This window comes from Thermoascus crustaceus (genome assembly GCF_041956765.1).
Source record: "Thermoascus crustaceus strain CBS 181.67 unplaced genomic scaffold VTN00scaffold_1, whole genome shotgun sequence".
Lineage (NCBI taxonomy): Eukaryota > Fungi > Ascomycota > Eurotiomycetes > Eurotiales > Thermoascaceae > Thermoascus > Thermoascus crustaceus.
The window spans coordinates 3573269-3593192 of NW_027192527.1; the positions used below are offsets into that span (position 1 = coordinate 3573269).

Sequence of the window (19924 nt, forward strand, 5' to 3'; positions counted from 1 at the left end):
ATAATAATGTGATTAGTTCACCAAATCGCGAACACTGTTCACGGATCCCAGCCATTTTAGTAGATCATCAGTATGTAATTTCTCAAGATGAAATGGAAACCGCTTGGTTTAGAATCCGAGGGAACAGAAAAGCAAAGCAATTTTGGAAAGGGGGCAGGTCCGTGACAACACCATGAGGGGAAAGACGCTGCGAAGGTCTGTAGGTTACTGTTCTTTTTTTCTCAGCTAAACTCTCTAGTCACACAGGTCTTCGTAAGAGCTAGCCCTGCCATGAAGCTTTGGCGAATGAGCTGTTGGAGGTATGTGAATCTTTGTGTCCTCAATTCATAGTCTGCTCTGGAATTCTCAATAATATATAGCAAGACGGATACCTTTTCAGAAGGACATGCTATCCATTGATCATGGCCCCTTCCAGGGATGGAAGGGGTATCAAAAGAGACCGGTGAGGATGAGAAAGTTGGATAGGTGGTGATGAAACACTATGGAAACACTGGTGTCAGCCTGAGGCATACACAGATCCGTCCGGATGCGGAGTTACCAAGCGCCGCACGCAGCAAATCCCGATCACGTGCCCGGATTACATACGCGAGCTTAAGTAAGCGGCGGCCGGAGCACGGCCCGGCCGATGCAGCGAAAGTCAGAATTGCATCCAAATCTCTCGTAGCAAAAGCAAAAAGTTGCTGCATTGGATTCTTTGCTCCCTCCTCCGAAGGGACCAATGCTTTTGATACCTCTTTCGGCAGGATCAAATTGACATTCCCTGCACTTCCGGAGCCAATTCGATGTCTCACCGTTAAATGTGCACGCCCTCTCCGGTCGTGGTCCTCGGCTGACTTGTGCTGCTCCATGTTCTCCAAGTCAGCGGGCAGCACCGCTGCTGCTGTCCCCTCGAGGAACGCCCTCCGGGTGCTTAGACAGTTGGCCCTAGCGGGGTCGACTGTCGGTAGCATTTGCACGATCGCAACCATCACCTACGATGTCCACCGCAGAGTCCGCATCGCCGAAACAATCATCGAGAATAAACGGACTATCCAGTCCTCCGCCCCCAATTACGATGCCACATCCGCGGCTAGACGGCTGGCTCGCATGATAGAGGCCGCAGAGGCGGGGGAATTCATGGGCCTCGATTCCCTGAAAGATGACGAGCACCGGAGATCGAGGAGGCGACGGGATCCGCAAGTTGTCAGCGGCGGTCCCGGACTGGACGAGCAGACGTTGCCCAGGGATGGAAATGAAATTACGCCGGTGGAATTTGACTCGAGAATACCGCCAGTGTGGTCACTTCGAACGCAATCGCATGGTCGGTTGCCCCAGTCGGCCAAAAGGAACCTGTTGGGAACAAGCAAGGAAACCGACTCTCCTGTCGCTGAGCAAGGACATCCGGCTGCCCCTTTGAGCCGTACGGACTCTGGTATAGGCCTGGAACAAGATGAGACAATATCCGAGAAAACGGCCAAGGAGGCAATCCCGGAACCTGATGAGAACCAATTCTACGCCCCGGACCGGATCCGCGATCTACTAAATCGCGACCGAGCGATTGAGGCAGCACAACTATTCCTGGAGACGCATCCCGCTTCACTAAAGGGTATTCCCTCCGATCGAAGAGAACTCGCGCTGGAGATTTTCATGGTCAATTGCAGGGAAGGAAACGTATTCATCGCTAGAAGCATATTCGAGCGGATCGAGGCGGTGGACAAGGTCAATGTGACCATGTGGAAGGTCTTGCTATTCACACTTGCACAAAAAGGGCACGTCGAGTCAGTTGCCACGCTCTACATGAGATACAGAACCCAATTTCACGTGCCGCCTTATATGGTCGAAATCGTTTTGAGAGCTCTTCTGGAGTCGCACAGGCTTACAACTGCAAAATGGTTCCTTTTCAGGAATCTCAAGGTGGACGAGAAATGCGGCCTCTGCGGCCTGTACCTTAGCGGCCTGTGGAAGAAGACGAGAAGCATAGAGCTCCTCAACGGACAACTCCAGAAGTTGCTCAAGTTCCTTCGAAGACTGGGAAAGCGTCCCACAGAGAAGCTCTTCAACCCCGTGTTGAAAGCATACGTCGAGTTTGGTCGGTTTGCAGATGCCGAGGCCCTCGCGACAGTGATGGAAACGAAGTACGAGATTCCTCCCAGCTGCCGATCAAAAGGTCTGCTGGTGTACGCCCAAGCACTCAGATGCGAGTGGGAACAGGTGGAGCGTGGGCTCCAGGAGATGCATGATCTCAAGTTCACCGAGAATCGGCGTGATTTTGCGAGAGCTTTCGATCGCATATTCCTGGAGTATTGGGTGGTCAATCCGGGAAGTGCCATCCGCGACTTCGTCTTTCGGTCAATTGAGCGATATAACCTGGTCCCGGACGCCGTTCTCTACAAGCACATCCTGGAAGCATTTGTTGAGAAAGGCGATCAGGATATGATTGCGGAACTCAGCCACCTTGCCCGCACACGCAAATGGAAAATCCCTATCAACGAGAAGGAGTTCGTGGAGATCCTACGGACCCGACGCCACGCAGTGGAACAAAGTCCGGTCGGCTTTTGGAACATGCTCCAAGCCGCCAGGATCAAGTATGGCCAAGCAGCGACTTCCCAGCAGATTCTGGGTTATGACCGGACATCGTTTCCTCTCGCGGAGGTCAATAACATGCCTTATAGCGACTATTCTGTGGCCTGGTACGAAAGGACCATGAAGCAGATGGTGGGCACGAAGCCCGTGGATCAGTATCTGAGCCTCGACAAACAAATGGCTTACTACATGCACGTTGGCAAAATGGACGAGGCGCTCAGGTGTTTTCGAACTGCCAAGGGCGCCAGGCTTGCCGTGAAACAGCGACATGTAGAGCTGGCTGTGATTGCAATCCTCATCGAAGAGGGCCTCGCAGCCGCGCGAGCAGTGGTTGAAGAGGAATGGAGAGAGCTCCGACATCAAGTGCAATTCTTCCCCTTGTTCTTCCGCCAGGTCACGGAGGCCGAACCAGCGGACGAAGGGGAAGTGCTGAAGATGGCGGTCTTCCGCTTCTACAACCTGTGCTGGGAAAACCCTAAGCTGATCGTCAAGCATCACATCACGATTGCAACCAGCCGGCGCCTTATCATTGAAAACAAGGCGGAGGTGGCTCTGGGGCTCCTGAAGGACGTGTACATGTCCCGCTACGGACGCACGCGTAAGTTCGACGGCACCTGCATGAAGATGTTTGTGCGCGCCTTCGCACAGACGGGGAACGTCGAGGGCGTGCGATGGAGTATCTTGACCGCGCTGTCCCGCGGCACCGCGCTGAACCGGGATCTCGTCGTCGAAGTCCGCCGCACTCTTGCGTCGCTGAGATGGAACCAAAAGGGAAAGCATGACGAGCGCTTCCTGGCATACCTGGACTACCTTGCAGGCCTGCTCCAGCAGAAGAGTGACGGTGTTCGCGAACTGCGGGAGATGCGGTGTATCCGTGCGGAGAAGCGATTTTCGCGAAGCACGTCGGAACAGCCGCGTGTAGTCGATCAGCACCGCTGCGACCTCGCCAGCGTCCGGTATATAGTGGAACACTGGGATGAAGAGCGCGAACTGGAACAGCTTTTTGGCCGCGTCAACACCAATCCGCGTGAGACCCTCAAGCGATGGAGCGAAAAGCAGGTGTTGACCGAAGGAAATCTTGACGACCTGGACGAAGGAGACTACCTGGAGATGATGTACCCCGTGCAGGAATCGTCCGTATAGTATAGATGGGGATCAATGGGAGCGAGACGATGAATATTTTGGATTCGACGGGTTATCATAGCGCTCTCCTCTCGTGACCTTGTACAGGGGATCCTCTTTGTTTTTTGTTCCTGTCTTATTAGCATCCTGTACCGCCATGCACTGTATATATATCAACCGCTGCATCAGGACTGCATGAATGTATGCGTAGATGTACTGCACCAGCGTATACTTGCGTTGATATAGAATAAAATAATAATAATCAGCGACAGGCCGTTAGAGCAGCGGCTAGAACACCGCTAGAAGCGTAGCGTGCGACACGGCGCGGGTGCGGGAGCTTCACATGCTTCAGCGTCTGTCCTCACGCCACTTCCTGAGCGCCGGATCTTCAACCTCTTCTTCTCCCGTCTCCCTTCTCTCGCTCCTTTTATACAGAATATGCGCCAGAGACCGCTCGTCCTCGCTCGTTTTTAACCCGCCTGTCCCTCCGCTACCTTCTTTTTCCACATGTCGTCCACCATGACCGTCGAGGTGGCAGAAAAGCAGCCCCTGGTCACCGCGACAGAATTCCGCGATGCGGTCGAGGAACGCAGACGAGTCCGCCACGAAGCCGACGTGGTCATCGTCGGAGCAGGTATCCTAGGCTGCGCCCTGGCCGTGGCTCTGGGCAGACAAGGACGGAGCGTGCTGCTGCTGGAGCGCTCGCTCAAGGAGCCCGACCGCATCGTGGGCGAGCTGCTGCAGCCGGGAGGCGTCAAGGCACTGGAGCAATTGGGCCTCAGCGATTGCCTCGAGGACATTGACTCGATCCGCGTCAAGGGTTACGATGTCATCTACTACGGCGAGCAGGTGCCCATCCCATATCCCAAGACGGATGGTCCTTCGTCGCCCGCCCCCGAGGGCCGCTCCTTTCACCACGGCCGCTTCGTCATGAAGCTGCGCGCCGCGGCCATGGCTGAGCCCAACGTCACCGTCGTCGAGACCACCGCGACCTCCCTCATCACCTCCCCGGACACGAACCAAGTCATCGGCGTGGAATGCGCGTCCAATGGCTCGAAAGAAGGAGAAAAGGACTGCTACTACGGCCACCTGACCGTCGCGGCGGACGGATACGCCTCCAAGCTCCGCAAGGAACACCACCCGTACACCCCCAAGGTGAAATCGAAATTCTGGGGCCTGGAGCTCATCGACGCGGAGCTCCCCATGCCGTATCACGGCCACGTCGTGCTGGGCGATGGCCCACCCGTCCTGCTGTACCAGATCGGAACCCACGAGACTCGTGTGCTGGTCGACATCCCCGAGAACCTGCCCTCCGCGTCCGTGAAGAACGGCGGCGTGAAGGGACACCTGCGGAACAACGTGCTCCCTTCCCTGCCTAAATGCGTGCAGCCGTCCTTCCTGGCAGCAATCGAGAACGGAAAGTTGCGGTCGATGCCCAACTCCTTCCTGCCCCCCGCGACGAACAAGACCCCTGGACTCATAATACTGGGCGACGCGCTGAATATGAGACATCCGTTGACCGGAGGAGGGATGACGGTCGCATTCAACGACGTGGTGGTCATCCGCGACCTGCTGAGCCCGGAGAAGGTTCCCGATCTGGCGGACACGAAGAAGGTGCTGAAGCAGATGTCCACGTTCCACTGGCAGCGGAAGAGCTTTTCGTCAGTGATCAATATCCTTGCGCAGGCGCTGTACAGTCTTTTTGCTGCTGATGGTGTGTTCTCTCTCTCTCTCTCTGACCCCCACTACTACGATAATATATATAGCTCCTGCTAACTTTCTGCAAAAAAAATAGATGAACGACTCAAAACCCTCCAACGCGGCTGCTTCCGCTACTTCCAACTCGGTCTGATCGACGGCCCCATCGGCTTACTCGCGGGCTTAATCCGCAGACCCTTCGTGCTCTTCTGGCACTTCTTCTCCGTGGCTTTCCTGTCCATCTGGCTCCTCATCAGCGAGGAACCCTTGTACAAGCTGCCCGTGACGCTGGCGCACAGTCTGGCGGTATTCTGGACCTCGTGTGTGGTTATTTTCCCATACATATTTGCTGAGATGAAGAGTTGATAGATTCCCCCCCCCCCTTTTTCCATTTTTCCTTTTCTTTTTCTGTTTTACTCTTTTGATATTGTTTCTTTCTTGTTCGGCCTCCGAGGTACATACACACATCCGTATTTAATAGAGGGCATAGAGTGCGATGCGACGCCATGCGTCTCACTTGCCGTCATTTGTTTATCTGTTGCTAATTATCGATTTCCCCTTTCTGATGGTCAATGTCAATGTCAATGTCGGCCCGATCATGGTGTATTTCTCTCCTGTTTCTTTTCTTTCCTTTTGGTTTATTCGCAACTCACTGCTCCCGGATAAAGACACAAAAAAAAGAAAAAAAAGTTCTGGAGACGACCTGATGTGGAACGAAACCCATGTCAAGATGAAGTCAGTCGGATTAATTAATGTAATATAGCACAGCTCACACCCTAGGGGATGTGGGATATGTTACCTACCCTACTAGAGGTACATAATATGGATATAGAATAATCTACTGTTAGTATGTACGATATGAGGCGTATCATATGATAAGATGTCCTGCGCACATGCACACAAAGAAAACAGTGAGTGAGTGGAGCTATCTACCTATGTACCTAACCTATCTTATCCTACCCTCCATGTCTGGGACGGCAGTACACCTGGTGATTAGAGCTCAAAGTCAGATGACCAGCCAGCCACACGGGACCTCGATCAGAGCATGTGTTCTCGTCTCTCTATCTATCTCTAGAGAGTAGACATGGACATGGACAGACAGCACAGCTCGGGCCCCACAAGTGACGGAGTCCCAGTCAGTCAATAAGTCAGGCACATGATAGGAACCTATGGACCTACCCGTCTACCGACAAGCCTTTACTTAGATACTAGGAAGCTCTATCCCGTTCTGAATCTACAAGTAGCAGGTATTTTGTCATGAAATGATTACTTGACCTACCTAGTCGTCTACCTACCTACCTAAGCCCTCTATTCTACTCCCAAAACCAGATTCATCGGATGCAAAGGAGGGACGGAAATGATTAACGAAGAAAATATTTCATATCTCACCATGATTCTATCCTATATCGATCCAATCAAATCAAAAAATCGAATCAATTCTACATACCTCTCAATCATTGACTGGCTGACCTGGTCTGATTGACATGAACATTTGGCTGGTATAATTCTTCAAGAGACAAAAAAGACAAAAAACAAAAAACGAAAAACGGCAACAAAAAGACATCAGTCCCAGAAAAAAAAACTCGCCTGGCTCCCTTGCTATGGTATGGTATTGCATGGTATGGCATGGTATGGTATGATTGATAATGGTGACAAATATACGAAAACACAACCAGAAAAAAGGACAAAACCATGATGAATCAACAGAAAAAAGGTGCAACAGGAACAAGAAAAGGGAACAATTAACAAGAAAAGAACAGACAAAACGGACCAATCTCGCTTCTGCGACCTGAAAGGGGCTGTGCCTCTAGTGCCTGCCTTGTACTTTTGATGATTTTGAACAACCTTCCTTGCTGTTAGCTTTAGAGAGCCGTCCAGAATAGATGATAAGTGATGATCGTTCGCCAACTTTTCCTCTTTTTTTCTCCTTTTCTTGGAAGCGGAGGTGCAGAAGGTAGTGAGAAGATCGCGAGACCTGATCGATGGACAAAAGAAAAAGCAAAAACATAGGAAGCCAGTGTGGATATATGGTCGTTCGCAATGGGAAGCCAACCTAACCAGCATATGTCAGATGAGCTCGACTCGAGCGATGACAACGTAAGACACGGAGGGACCCGCTAGGGATGCAAACAAGCGTGGCACAAAAGCAATGACAAGATTGGAAACAAGCGCTATGAGGTATAGAAACAGATTTTTTAATGCAATTCAGGCGAGCAACCCTGGACCGTCTGCCAACCAGCCAGACCCTTAAACTGCCGATCTCCGTTATCTGACCTTGCAAGAACGCCGGGATTTAAAAGTGTAAAGGCAGAACTGAAAGAAGTTAAAAAGAGCATGAGAAAAACAAAGTCATATACGTTTGATCCAAAATAAGCTCATCCGGAAATTCCAGCGTCAAACAGAACCCCATCTTCTTTCTACAGTGTCGAAAGTTACCAAAAAGAGCCTCGAGCCAGGGTGGGGTCAGACTCTCAACAACAATTCGAATATTTAAGACACGTTTCTCTGGAGAAAAATGCTAACGTTGCCACTACTTCAGGGGCAGACCTTCAAACGGTTGAGACTCCATGGCGGAAGTCAGTCGATTGTATATTGCGCCTATATTAGCCGGGAGATCTCTGTTGACACGACTCACGACATAAGCCATGTAAGAATACGAGCATATAGGGTCTCGCTCTTGCAGATAACGGGTTTCGGAGAATATCAACCAAGCAGTGACATTCTGCAGCAAAGCTGACACATTCCCGAACCCGGATCGTCCGGGCGATTGCGAACATGGAAGCGTATCACATCTTCATTCCAGTTCCTCTTCTTCACCCGCCCTTTCTCATGGATTCATCCGCCGGTAGGGGTTCGACACCGTTGGAGTGATTGCGGCGAGGTTCTGCGGAAGACCTCGCGCTTCTCTTATGCTTCTTCTTGGTTGTCTGCCAGCCACCGTTCGTGCTCGCAGTACCAGAGTCGTGCCCTGAAGAAACGCCGTTTGGTTTTCGTGGCAACGACTCCGCCTGCCGTTCTTTTGTATCGACTGGCGAGGCAGACGAAGCATCTTGTCGACCTTTCGGCTTCGCCTTGTGGTGGTTGACACCATTCACTTTCTCGAAATCGCCGTGTGATCGACGTTTGGCTGTCGGTGACAACGTACGGGGCTCCGTCACAGGAGACAGACCGGAGGCAGTGGTCGTTCTGTCACCTGAAGCAAACAGTCGTGATTCAGATGCATCGTGATCCGATACTTCTTGAGAAGAAGCATGGTTCGTTTTCGCTCTTTCCCATCCCGATTGGGGTGACGACTCGGCCGAGCGGTCCGAGTTCGAGATGTGGAAATTCTGTAATCGACCAGACAGGAAACCGAGTCTTCCGTTATGTCCATTTACATAGGCCTCATTAGCATTGACTTGGTTCGACAAGAAGCCTTGACGATCCATCTCAAAGGAACTATGATCCTGCAAGTCCTGGGACAGAGTATCCGAGGCACTGGCAGGGGTATCATAGCTGGGCTCGTCAGAGTTTGAAGCGCTATAGCTCATGCTAGCAAAGTGATCGGCACTATCCCCGTGCATTGAGTTGCGGTGCTCGCTCGGGGGGACCGATCCATCCACGATCAAAGGGCCCCGATCGTGGGACGGGATCGGTCGCGGTGCAGTTTGCTGCTGCGAGGGAGCGCTCTTAGAGTTAGGAGCAGAACCATGGTCCGGTGACGAGCTTAATGCTTCGGTCGGAGATGATCCAGCTGGTCGATAGTCATGAGAATTTCGCATGAAAGGCACCCCGCCGCTTTGGATAGCTAGCCCAACCGGGGTAGCAAAAGGTGACATCATTGGGTTCTGGTGATAAGCCTGCAATTGAGGCGAACTACCAAGATAGTACCCAATATATTCAGGTGGTCGACTTTCGTCGAGGTAAGCTGATCGTGAGATGGTGGGTAGACTGCTTGGCATAAAAGTCTCACCTCCGCTCTGCGTTCCGCCTGGGGACCCCGGAGAAAGACGCTGCTTCGAATCCTGCTGGCTGTCGACTGCCTGCGCCGGAGAGTAGAGCGAAGGAAAGTTTTGTACCATCGATGTTTGTAATGGCCTTGCAGGCTGGGAATGCGCCCGAAGTGATCCGCCTGGAGACCCATTTGCGCCAGAGGATCGACGATTACGCCGCCCATCGGGGATAGCAGCCGTGGCAGATGGTGATGGCGGGTTTGTATTGCTTCCCTGCACACTGGGCACAGCGACTGGAAGGTAACCAGGACTGTAGAAGACTTGTTGGCGGATTGGAGCGGAGAGGGGTGGATGGTTCGCTGTCCCCGATCTGTTACGAGAATTCTCATCACCCGAGGCCTCTTGCTGGGGGAACGGAAATTGAATGAAGGGCTGGCGAATAAGAACCGGCGGTGGTCTTCCGCTGATAAGGGCCTGGTTTTGAAGCTGCATTCTAAGTTCTTGCTCCTGGGCCTGGAGAATCTGGATCTGCTGATAGAGGTGATCATGTAGCAAGTACTGCGCCTGCTGTGCCTGAAGAGAAAGCTCCGACGGAGTCAACCCCACATTCCCGTGACGGAAGTTATTAGGTCTGTTGGTGGCACTCGATGATCGACGACCCGTGTTCCCACCACGGGTATACTGGTTCGAGTGTCTACCGCCACGGCCACCACCTCGACCGCCACGGGAAGAATATGACGGAGTCGTCAGAACGGGTCGCGGTCGCTCGGGCGGTCGCTCCCAGCTTCGTTCCTCCTCTGGTGGAAACTCGTACTGCTCACAAGCCTCCTCCAGATTCGCTTTCGACACTGCCTTGAACGCCCGGCGGAGTTCGATGTGGACCCCGCGGAAGGAAGTGTCATCTGCAGTATTCCCCAGGTTTCTCGATGTGTTGAACGGTTCCTCCACACATAGCCGGTTGTTCTGCAGTAGGTGCCAGCCTTTGGCTTCTTTCGATATCAACTTGCCCTCGCGAACCGAAATGACGTACTTCTCGTAATTGACTTCATGGCCGTAGTACCGGAAGAACTGGAAAAGCAGCTCGCCCAGAGACTGTTTATTTGCACGTCCAAAGCCAACTAGGGAGTCGAGATCGTCGTCAAACGAGGAAATCAAACCATTTGCCTCCACTTTCTGTTTATGAGGGCGCGCTTGAAGACTCGGTAGAATGGGAGGATCCCGAGTTTGCAAAAAGTTGATTATCAGGCAGATCCAAGTATACGAGCTCAGTGTGCCTCCAAGTGCTAGGGTACAAGATCAGCATCCGCGCGACATGTAGAGCTGGAGACCATGGTCGGGTACGAACCTGCGTCGTTCAATATCCGTCGCTTCGTCCAATACTTGATTATCATGGCCAAGGGCCGTACCCGCTCGTCGATATCCACGTAGGTCCTGATCATGCGGGTATTTTCCAAAGCCAAGGTGTTATTGACGTTCATATCGCAAGCCAACTGCAGCTCCGGATCCCAGATCTTCACGATCGGGACCTTGGCGTGGGACACACAGACAACGCGCTCCATACCATCTGTAACACACAACACATCAGTCTCATGAATCCCCACAGGACTGTTGGGGGTATCCTCACGCTTCGCCAAAACTTCGGCCAATAAGCACACATGCTCCAGCTCTTTGTACGTCGTGGTTATACAAATGTCCACTGCCTCAAATCAGTCACATCAGTCCAGCATCCCAGCGCCGCGGACAACATACCGTCGGAGTCACTTGAGCAGAGCTTGTTGCCCGAGGAGCCAAAGACATGGACCTTTATATTACTACCCGGCCACTGGTTGTTTAAGAGCTTTTCCAGCTTCTTCACCAGTTGCTTTCTCCGGTCGTCACTCTCTGCAGACGGCAATAGCCGGTCATACACCTCCCTCATGTCCCCGCTGAGTTTCTCCTCCTCCTCGGGATCCAGCTTCTCCTTCAGTCCCTCTTTCTCCTCCGGCAAGAGATCACCTCCCAGGGAATACGGCATCCTTCTCCGGAAAAAAGCCATGCCGGTCTCGTATTTACAACCACCAAACGGTTTGCGGAGCGAGGGGAGGACATGGTTCGATTCCGAATGCGTGGAACGCGGGGAGGCACTACCGCGACGGGGCGACGGCGATCTCGAGTGGAGGGAAATGCGGCGGGGATGCTGATACGGAGTCGACGGGAGTGAGCTCGACTGCTGCGAGGTTAATTGTGGCCGCGCGGGCGCATCGGACGATGCGTCGGTGGGCAACGTCCACGCCATGGTGGGAGGCTTCTCCGACGCTATCGGTGAGACGTCACCTGCAGGACGAGAAGATGTGGCATTCCCATGGGTAACTGAGTTCATGCAGCGACTCCAACGTTGTCAGGCAACGTTGGCCCTCGAAGAGGGGTGATCCAATAGCGGTCGTTATGAGAGACGGAGGACCTGCGACCGAGAAGACCCCTATCAATATAACAATCCCAACGCAACCCTATCGAAAGCGCGAGAAAAATGGAAAACGGTGCGCGCTCCGGGCGGCCCAAGGAAAAAAAAAGTCGCAGGATCGGGGAAATCGTAGAGGGACAGGGGAAGGTATTGGATGGAGGAGGTTGAGGACCGTAGTAAGAGCCGTGAGGGGGAGAACGGGGTAAGCAGCGATGGAGGTGCTATAAACCAGAGTATAATCGGCTCAAAGAATAAAAGAAAAGCAAAAAGGAAAGAATTGCGTACTCGTCCAAGGCGTGAAAAGAAGCAGAGGCGTCGGTCTATGCCAGAGAGTATAGGTGTTTCTTTGAGAGGTCGGGAGGGCCGGGTCGTGATGTTTCCCTGTCGATCCTCCAACCGGTGCACCTTAAGGGGAGCGTCTCAATCCACGTGAGGGCACGGTCGAAGATCCCGACCAAGGAGAAATGTATATGCAGCTCGACTCCTCAAGGACCAGCCTGGGTTATAAATTTTTTGGGGGACGGGGAATGGACAGTTGCTGGCGGGCAGGACTTGACAGCCGAAGAAGGAAGTGACCGTCTAGATCACGACCACGGAAGTCTTTGAAGTTGCTGAGCCAGGGGAGCGAGACTCGGGGAGGTCGATGATGGCACGGCCGGAGGGAACGAAAGAGCGAACGGGGCGCAGATGGCTGTCCTGCAGAAACGGAGAGATGAGGAGGTATTTGGGGGGGGGGGGGAGGCAGAAGAGACGAATGGAGATCGGGACGAGCGAACGAGAGAGGAGCTGTTTCTGGCTTCTCTGTTCAGGACTGAATGTCGGCCAAATTAATCGCAGCGGCGAGAGAAAGGCCGGGATGGGGCAGGAGTCAGGGCTGGCGCTCGGAGCGACCACAAGAACGAGCAGCGGCAGCGGCAGACCGCACGTTTGTGTGCTGACACCTCAGGCACCCCGTCCTGGCGCTGCGACAACGGCGATCCGCTGTGGGACGGCGACCGCCTCAACCAGGAGGATCGATGGGATTCTATATTCCATCTACGCTCCGCCCTCGCGGTCTGCCTTTCTCTCTCTCTCTCTCTCTCTGCTCGAGACGCGCTCGACGGGGGTTCGGCACGTGCCGGCTGATCCTCGTGGCCTCGTGCCGCTTGCCGCGCCTGTCCTGGCCCTGCGTCCTCGATGGCACCGCCTTGCCCTTCCGGGCTGTGTCCACGACGTCTCGGTCGGTACCTATTGTATTTACTACTGTACGCCGGTGTTCCCCGCAAGACTGGTCCTATCCAGCCCGCAGAAACATGTTATCTCAAATGTCTTAACGCCACTGTGGCCTTTCGCGGTTGGTGCTCCCAATGTGACGCTCCTTATTCATCACTATGCCTTTTTTTGACCATCGTACCCATGCTCACATCAGATTTGACCACCACGGTAAGCATCGATGACATCACTTCTCATGTCTCCTCGGCACCGCCCTGCTGAAGACTGCGGTGGGCTCCCAGGGACGAGAATAGACACTGGGGTAAGAATAGAGCCCTGTCTCCATGCCCGCCAGTGCGGATGTGAATCCAGACCGGTGTCGTTTTGAACAGAAAGTTAAAAGCCGTAACCTTATCACATCATCACTGTCGAAGAATCGATCTATATCTGTGTCATGCTGGGCCAACGATATGAATGTAGCTTATCCAATCCGCTCTACTTCCCTCTGCTTACCCCCATACTGTAAGTCCATCGGACGGAAAACCGAGACAGCTGTAATGCCCTCCGTCTGTGCCAACAAGGCAGAAAGGCAAATGAGTCATAGATGTGTGTCGACGAACAGACCAATGTTAAGGGTGTAGTCTTCCCGCTTCTCTTTGGATCTCACGAAGTAGCAGCCAGCAGTTTGGCTGCAAAGTAACAGCACAGACTCGAGCATCGAATGAACGGAAGGGAGCACATCACCACGTCTAGCCAACAATATTGAGGGCGGCAACCAAGCAGCTTTAGAGCCAATGAGTGTTGTCTAGATGCCAAACAGAATATGTGGGATTTCATTGATAGGACACCCAAATGAGCCCAGGGCCGTATGTGGAGATACTGATAGATAGGGATGGTATAGCCCCACATCCTCATATGTCAAGAAAGCGAGTCGGATCGGGCGGATTAGAGCAGAAGAGAAATATGAACACAGGCTAAAAAGCGAATATGTTAGATATATAAACAATATTGATATTTCTAGCTAGTCCCTCTCACGGAGACTTATGACGCGAAGGTTGCAGTTGACATCCTACTACTGTGCAGAGTAGTATACGGCGTCACATCCCTATACTTGTACAGCATGAGGTTGTTCTGTCAAGCACGCATATCTGTCAATCGAATGCCAAGGTTTCGGTGAGGAGGCTCTAAGAACGGAAGCCTACCATGGCTGGGGCACGTCGACCACCTTTCAGAAGCAGCTTCGAAGTTGGGAAAGAAAGGAAAGGTGTGACGGGTCTAGTGACTTCGTGTAAGTCCCGCGCAAGATATGAAGAGGTACGCGGCACGCGTGCCCACCGCCATCACATACGCGGTACTCTGTAGTACCGTAAGCGGGACAAAGGAGGGGAACGAGGCAGGGGTGCGATGGAGGAGACAACGAGCAACAAGGTTCAAGGACTTCAGCCGGAGCCGAGCCTTCGCAGCCAAGGCCTACTTTGGCCCTCGAGTACTTTTTTAGACTTCCGACTCCCGAGAAGTCAGCAACAGTAACGAACCGCGTGCTTCGTCCGCGCTGGAGGTTTGGAACACCTGTCTCTGGGGCAGAACTTAGAAGCGGCTAGCGGCAAGATCGAGAGGTGTTAAAGCTGCGCTCCGGAGACCCATCGAGTCGCAGAAACCACCGAGAGCGATCATTTGAAAGCCAGGCCCCGAGGGACCTGCAGAATTATATAATGTGAACATGCAGAGTCGGGCGAATGCGTGATGGGCGAGTCACAGTGTGCCCAACGCGGAACCATCATCCATGTAACCGATCCTCGAGGACGTGGTTGATCCAATTTCTTTTTGGGCAGCTGGTATGCCAGTTGATAATGAATTGTTCATTGTGCACTGCGCTGCGGGGTTTGGTTTGGGATACCTCGTTTCTTTTATCGAGAGACCGTTGCTTAATAAGAAAAAAAAAAAAAAAAAAAAAAAAAAAAAAAAACGTAAACGTAGCCGTAGCACTGCTCTCCTGATCGACATCCTCGGCTTATCGACCCAGAACCCTGGACTGCAGCAATCTCTGGTACGGCTGAGAAGGATGCGGGATGTCGAGTGTGTGTGGTAGAGATCGAGGAACTTGGGGCCAGTCACAGAGTCCCACAGCATGCTTGGTTAGCAGTCTTGGAACGATTGCACCGCACCACCAGCATATTAGATTCAGGACAACCGATGTGATAAGAGCCACGAGTTTTATCGAGTCCGTTTTTATTTCCAGAAGGCTATGAATAACGTCAATTGTGCTGAAATCTACTGTTATCTACGGTGCTTGCTCGCGAGCGCAAAAAAGTTCATCGGATGTCCTGCAGCGACGCCCACGAGCTAGCAACAGGAGCGGTTTAGCGCGTTGTCCCAGAGATATTGCAGACACCCGGACAGCCCCACCCGACTCCTGAAGAGACAGGACCCGTGGACGCGAGGAAAGATGGTCAAAACTCGAGCCCACCGATGTGTCGATTGAATCTGCGACGATCTAATCGCCGCCGTAGGGCAGAGAAAGGCAGGGTTAGGGCGATGAGGATGAAAAATGCAATGGTCGAATTGCCCGCAGCGAAGCTTTGGCGGTGCGCGACAACGGTCGCGAGGAAGGGCGGCTAAAGCGCAACGGCACGGATGCCGGGCCTGAGCGGCTCCTCGAGGAGGTCCACGATGCTGCACGAGAGGGAAAGGACTCCGCAAACATTGGTAATTCGTGATGGCTAGACGCTGAGAGATATCAATCCATTGTCTTCTTGCCCTTTTGGATATACCATACGTGGCCAGTACGATGAAGCGGGAAGGGTATGGCTGTGACGGTAAGACCAAACTTCAACGGTAGCAGCGCCGCTTCACCAACAAGGTAGTTAGGCACGATGGAATACTTGTCAGATGTCTTCGCAACGGCTGGGGAAGGTCTGTGTCTGTGTCTGTTCACCTTGTGGGACATGCTGGAGGAGAACAAGAGGTTTGGTGAGCCGACGCTAGACGGATGCCCAGCTTCTCTCCAAATTTCCGGTTACCGGTTGAGCAGCACGGGACAGAGAAAGACCGTATACTCCACCTGGCTTGGGCAGCCCTCCCCACTGTCGAGAGAACAGTAGACGACTACAGACGGGCTCTGGTGGTGTCCTGTAGCAGCAGCAGCAGCAGCAGAACCATGGCGTTCAAAGAGGTTCCTGACTGCAGTAGTCCAGAAGTTGGAACGTGTAGGCAAGCAGCAGGATAAAGGCCAGATCCGCGCAAGACCGCTAGTTAGCACGGAGCACCGTGGGGACACGAAACAGAGAAAAAAGGACGCCCGCGGGCCGGGCGAGCGATACCTCTCCGAATCTCCATCGCCAACCACAACTAGACGACGCCCACCTTCTCTCTCCCTCTCTTGTGTCCGCTTAGCCAGAGGACCTCTCTCTCTTCCCCTTCTCCTCCCCTTTCTCACCATCGTCGTCTTCTCTCTTCCTTCTCCCCCGTCGTCCTGACTCGAGGGTCGTTTGCCTCCGCTGTCCGCGCTCTGCCTCGTTTACTCGTGGTAGAACTGCCCAGAATTTTTTCGGGTACACTCCTTTCCCCGTAGGTGAGACCTCTCCCACCACCCCCTCAAAAATCTCCGTGCCATACTGCTTCCTCATCCCCCCCCCCCCCCTCCCCCGTGCCGGCAAGGAATCGTCCGCCGTCGCCAATAAGATCGCGTCCGCCGGTGTCGATCGCTTGGAAGGACGTGAGCGTGTGCAGACGAAATTTCTGGTGATGCCACTGGCACCGTCCGATGTCATCGTTGTTGCCATCCATCTCCGTCTGGCTCTGAGCGTCGACATCCCAGAGTCCATCCTCTGACCCCCTGTCGCTTCACTCACCGAATCTTCCATTTCTCCAAGACTCACATCCATCGCCTTGCAGGCTCCGACTCCTTGTAACGGACCGACACTCCTTCCTCCGCATCTTTTGATCCCGCGGACCTCCTTTGCCTTCGAGGAACGAAAGTACTCTACCCTCCTTCACGGTCGGCAGCCATGTCTTCATACTATGAGCCCCAAGGATGGCAGGCGCCAGTGCGCCAGGTGTCGTGGGACCAGCCGGTCCCTCCGTCCCGGTCAGGTATGGGTTTGCAACGTTATCCTGCCGCGACGCAGATTGTCCGGAGATGCTGACTTACCGATTGCAGGCTCCAGCTCTGTTTCTCAGCGTGAGGAGACCACTGCCTTCGCCTCTCAGTTTGACGGTATGGAAAGCCTTCCCTTTGACGTTTTATCTGCTTCTTCGAAAGAAAAGTGCACTGCTGGACGGGAGCTCTCGAATCGTTCTTTTCGGTCGACCGCCACCCCAGCCAGCAGAGGCCTGCAAAGGATAGCTTCAAGTCGCGGGACGAACACGGTGCTAACGTTTTTTACAGAGGTCGACCGCGCGATCGACAATCTAGTGAAAAGTGGGAAATTGTTCACTCCGCGGAGAGACTCCATGCCTTTGATGATGGGACGTCATTACCCTGAATACGGTATGACCTTGCGAGCACCTAGAATGCCTTATCCATATTTCTAAACAAAATCGAAGATCCCCGGATTATGGGCGCCATCCCGCAGCGTCACCACTCGCTCAGTGATTTTGACGGTTCCCGTATCCACCCAGCCGCAAACCTCCAGGGCTTCTATGCCTCTCAGCGGTTCCAGGGTCGCCCCAGTGAGGCGGAGCAGATGATGCAGGCAAAGCGTCGAATGGCGGCACAGCGTGAGAGGGAGCTCCGCAACTACCACCAGGAGCAGCAGTACAACCGAAGTATGTGATGAGCGTTGCCTTTTTTGATTCGCTTTCCCTGCGTTTCTTGTATATGGGTTGCATTGTATAGTACATTATTTAACATGATTTTACTTTTTCAAAGGCCTCCTTGCCGAGATGTCCGGAAACAAATCCGACCGTTCCTTGAGTCCGGCTGCAATGAGCGAAGAAAGTCGACGCGAACTCATCGCACGCCAGCATCGTGCTCTGTATGGCAACGACAGCCCGGCCTTCTTCCCCCACGCCGGCTTCGGTGGTGATGACGATCGGGCCGATGCCCAGGCCGGTACCCCGACCTCTGCCGCCGGTGGAGTTCGCGGTGCATCTCCCCGAGGAGTCGACCCGTTCGGACTTGGTCAGCCTCAGGGACAAGCCAGCGCCGACAACGTCGCCCAGGGAGCCACTGCCAGCTCTTCCGTAGCTACTCGCCAGTCACCATCCCGTGCCAACAGCACGTCGTCTCCGAGTTCTGGCGTGAACCAGAACTACAGCAGCATCTATGATGGCGGTGCTGAGCAGCCTGTCACCTCGACCTCGTCTCCTGGTGGTGCCGATTCGCCTTCGTCGAGACAGATGTCCTCCAAGTCGACTGCCGCACCCATCGGATCGGTGGGTCCTATCGGATCCCGCCCTTCTCAGCAGACGGCTACCAGCCAGGCTCCCAACCCAGCTCTGAACAAGCGGTCCACGACTCCCTTGCCATCTCCACTGGGCTTTGGTTTCGCCCCCAACGAGGCGGCAACCTCTGCTGCTCCGGGAAATGAGCGCACGACATCCTCCGCGTCGAACCCATCTAGCACCGCTACTGCCGGGGGTGCTGGAGCCAAAGACTCTGGCAGCGTCGGTCTTGGATGGGGTAATGGCAGCGGCGTTTGGGGATCCAAGAACGCTCTGGGCGTCCAGGCTTCTGTTTGGGGTTAAAAAAGGGTCTCTTGTGCTACGTTAATCTGACATGAGAGTTCGGTTCAGTGTCGTGGCGTTGAGAGAATAGGTCTGTTCTTTTTTAAAATGTCTGGTGAAAAAAAAGGCGAGGTACATACATGGGAGGAGCAGCGGAGAGGTAACGTGCTGCGCAGTCCAGTTGGTTTGATCGATATGTGGAAATAATTGGTGCACGGGTTGGTTTACTGACTGGTTGGCTTTGGTTGGCTTGTTGGTTTCTGGAGTCGGTATCCCCCTCACGTCTCTTTGGTGTGCTGTGCATCTGTCAATTATGTCCCCCTTTTTCCCTGTCTATCACTTTAATTGTTCTCGGTCTCGCCAGTGTTGGATTGTGCAACGAGTGGGTCAGCTGACGTCAGGAAATTTTTCTGTCTGGCTCGCGTCTTATGTGTTTTGGGTGTTTGTGTCATCTTTTGGTTGTTGATCTGCCGTTCGGGTCTCGTTCTTATGTGTCTTGAGAGCCTTTTTTAATTACCAAGGATTGGGAACAAAAAGGTTAAAGCGGTGGTGGGCATCGGCACAGGACACAGGGACGGGTTTAAAGTAAAGAGAGTTATGGGAGTCTGATTGATTGATGTGATGTTCTCTTTTTTTTATTATATCTCATTTTCATTTAGGATTTCTTTTGGTTGCACTTCTATCATCCCTTTTTTTCGACCCTTCTTAACCCCCTATTCCACGATACGGCGTCACATCATAGCATCTCACGATATCATATCATCGATCTCATCAAGGTGTAGTAGGTGTTCTTGGATCATTTCTCTTTAGGCATTAGGGATTAGGTACTAGGCATGCGGCGCATGTGTTCTGCTCGGGTTGGAACTTTTCGATGATGTGTGGCATGTGGTACGGTACAGTAGGTTTTTTTTTTCTTTTTTCTTTTTTTGACTGTATGTATGTATTTTTTGCCGAGGCTATTTCAAAAATCCCAAAATCCAATGCATGCACAATTGCACAATCCACAATCCCCCGCTTGGCATTATATATGTATGTCTAACTGGTCCTATCAGCAGCTATCTTAGGTAGGTACCTAAGATACGGACGATGAGAAATGTGGTCTATGCATCATTCAGCGCACATATAAAAACAAAAATGACCTCTTCATCCCATTATATCTGGTTCTCTCTCCATGAGTTATGAGCATACCTGAGGGCGAACAACCCCCTTTTTCTCTTCCTTTCTCTGACTGGTCCTCCTAATTTTTAGGTACGCTAGTTACATAAAATGCTGAATAAAAAAGACCTGTATAATAAGTGGATTCTGCTTGACT

The 19924-nt window shown here is 52.9% G+C and overlaps 8 protein-coding genes across 8 annotated transcripts; 4 read left to right on the plus strand and 4 right to left on the minus strand.

Annotated features, from left to right (window-relative positions):
* Positions 1–846: 846 nt before the first annotated feature.
* On the plus strand, positions 847–3705 carry VTN00DRAFT_1250 (uncharacterized protein; the record flags this gene model as incomplete). The annotated part of the gene is made up of 1 exon (XM_069427337.1): positions 847–3705. One exon carries the CDS (start codon positions 847–849, stop codon positions 3703–3705), a length of 2859 nt encoding a protein of 952 aa, XP_069291952.1.
* Positions 3706–4203: 498 nt separating this feature from the next.
* VTN00DRAFT_1251 (uncharacterized protein) lies at positions 4204–5748 on the plus strand (the record flags this gene model as incomplete). Its single annotated transcript, XM_069427338.1, has 2 exons — positions 4204–5398; positions 5480–5748. The coding sequence occupies 2 exons, from the start codon at positions 4204–4206 to the stop codon at positions 5746–5748; spliced, it is 1464 nt and encodes a 487-aa protein (XP_069291953.1).
* A 2447-nt stretch (positions 5749–8195) lies between these two features.
* On the minus strand, positions 8196–11673 carry VTN00DRAFT_1252 (uncharacterized protein; the record flags this gene model as incomplete). Its single annotated transcript, XM_069427339.1, has 4 exons — positions 8196–10597; positions 10660–10878; positions 10939–11010; positions 11064–11673. 4 exons carry the CDS (start codon positions 11671–11673, stop codon positions 8196–8198), a joined length of 3303 nt encoding a protein of 1100 aa, XP_069291954.1.
* Positions 11674–12508: 835 nt separating this feature from the next.
* VTN00DRAFT_1253 (uncharacterized protein) lies at positions 12509–13138 on the plus strand (the record flags this gene model as incomplete). The annotated part of the gene is made up of 1 exon (XM_069427340.1): positions 12509–13138. The coding sequence occupies one exon, from the start codon at positions 12509–12511 to the stop codon at positions 13136–13138; it is 630 nt and encodes a 209-aa protein (XP_069291955.1).
* Positions 13139–15560: 2422 nt separating this feature from the next.
* Positions 15561–15892, minus strand: VTN00DRAFT_1254 (uncharacterized protein; the record flags this gene model as incomplete). The annotated part of the gene is made up of 2 exons (XM_069427341.1): positions 15561–15618; positions 15717–15892. 2 exons carry the CDS (start codon positions 15890–15892, stop codon positions 15561–15563), a joined length of 234 nt encoding a protein of 77 aa, XP_069291956.1.
* Positions 15893–16050: 158 nt separating this feature from the next.
* On the minus strand, positions 16051–16829 carry VTN00DRAFT_1255 (uncharacterized protein; the record flags this gene model as incomplete). The annotated part of the gene is made up of 3 exons (XM_069427342.1): positions 16051–16125; positions 16561–16743; positions 16797–16829. The coding sequence occupies 3 exons, from the start codon at positions 16827–16829 to the stop codon at positions 16051–16053; spliced, it is 291 nt and encodes a 96-aa protein (XP_069291957.1).
* Positions 16830–16952: 123 nt separating this feature from the next.
* VTN00DRAFT_1256 (uncharacterized protein) lies at positions 16953–18633 on the plus strand (the record flags this gene model as incomplete). Its single annotated transcript, XM_069427343.1, has 5 exons — positions 16953–17037; positions 17105–17161; positions 17333–17434; positions 17491–17712; positions 17816–18633. 5 exons carry the CDS (start codon positions 16953–16955, stop codon positions 18631–18633), a joined length of 1284 nt encoding a protein of 427 aa, XP_069291958.1.
* A 320-nt stretch (positions 18634–18953) lies between these two features.
* Positions 18954–19412, minus strand: VTN00DRAFT_1257 (uncharacterized protein; the record flags this gene model as incomplete). Its single annotated transcript, XM_069427344.1, has 2 exons — positions 18954–19116; positions 19363–19412. 2 exons carry the CDS (start codon positions 19410–19412, stop codon positions 18954–18956), a joined length of 213 nt encoding a protein of 70 aa, XP_069291959.1.
* Between the last annotated feature and the right edge of the window lie 512 nt (positions 19413–19924).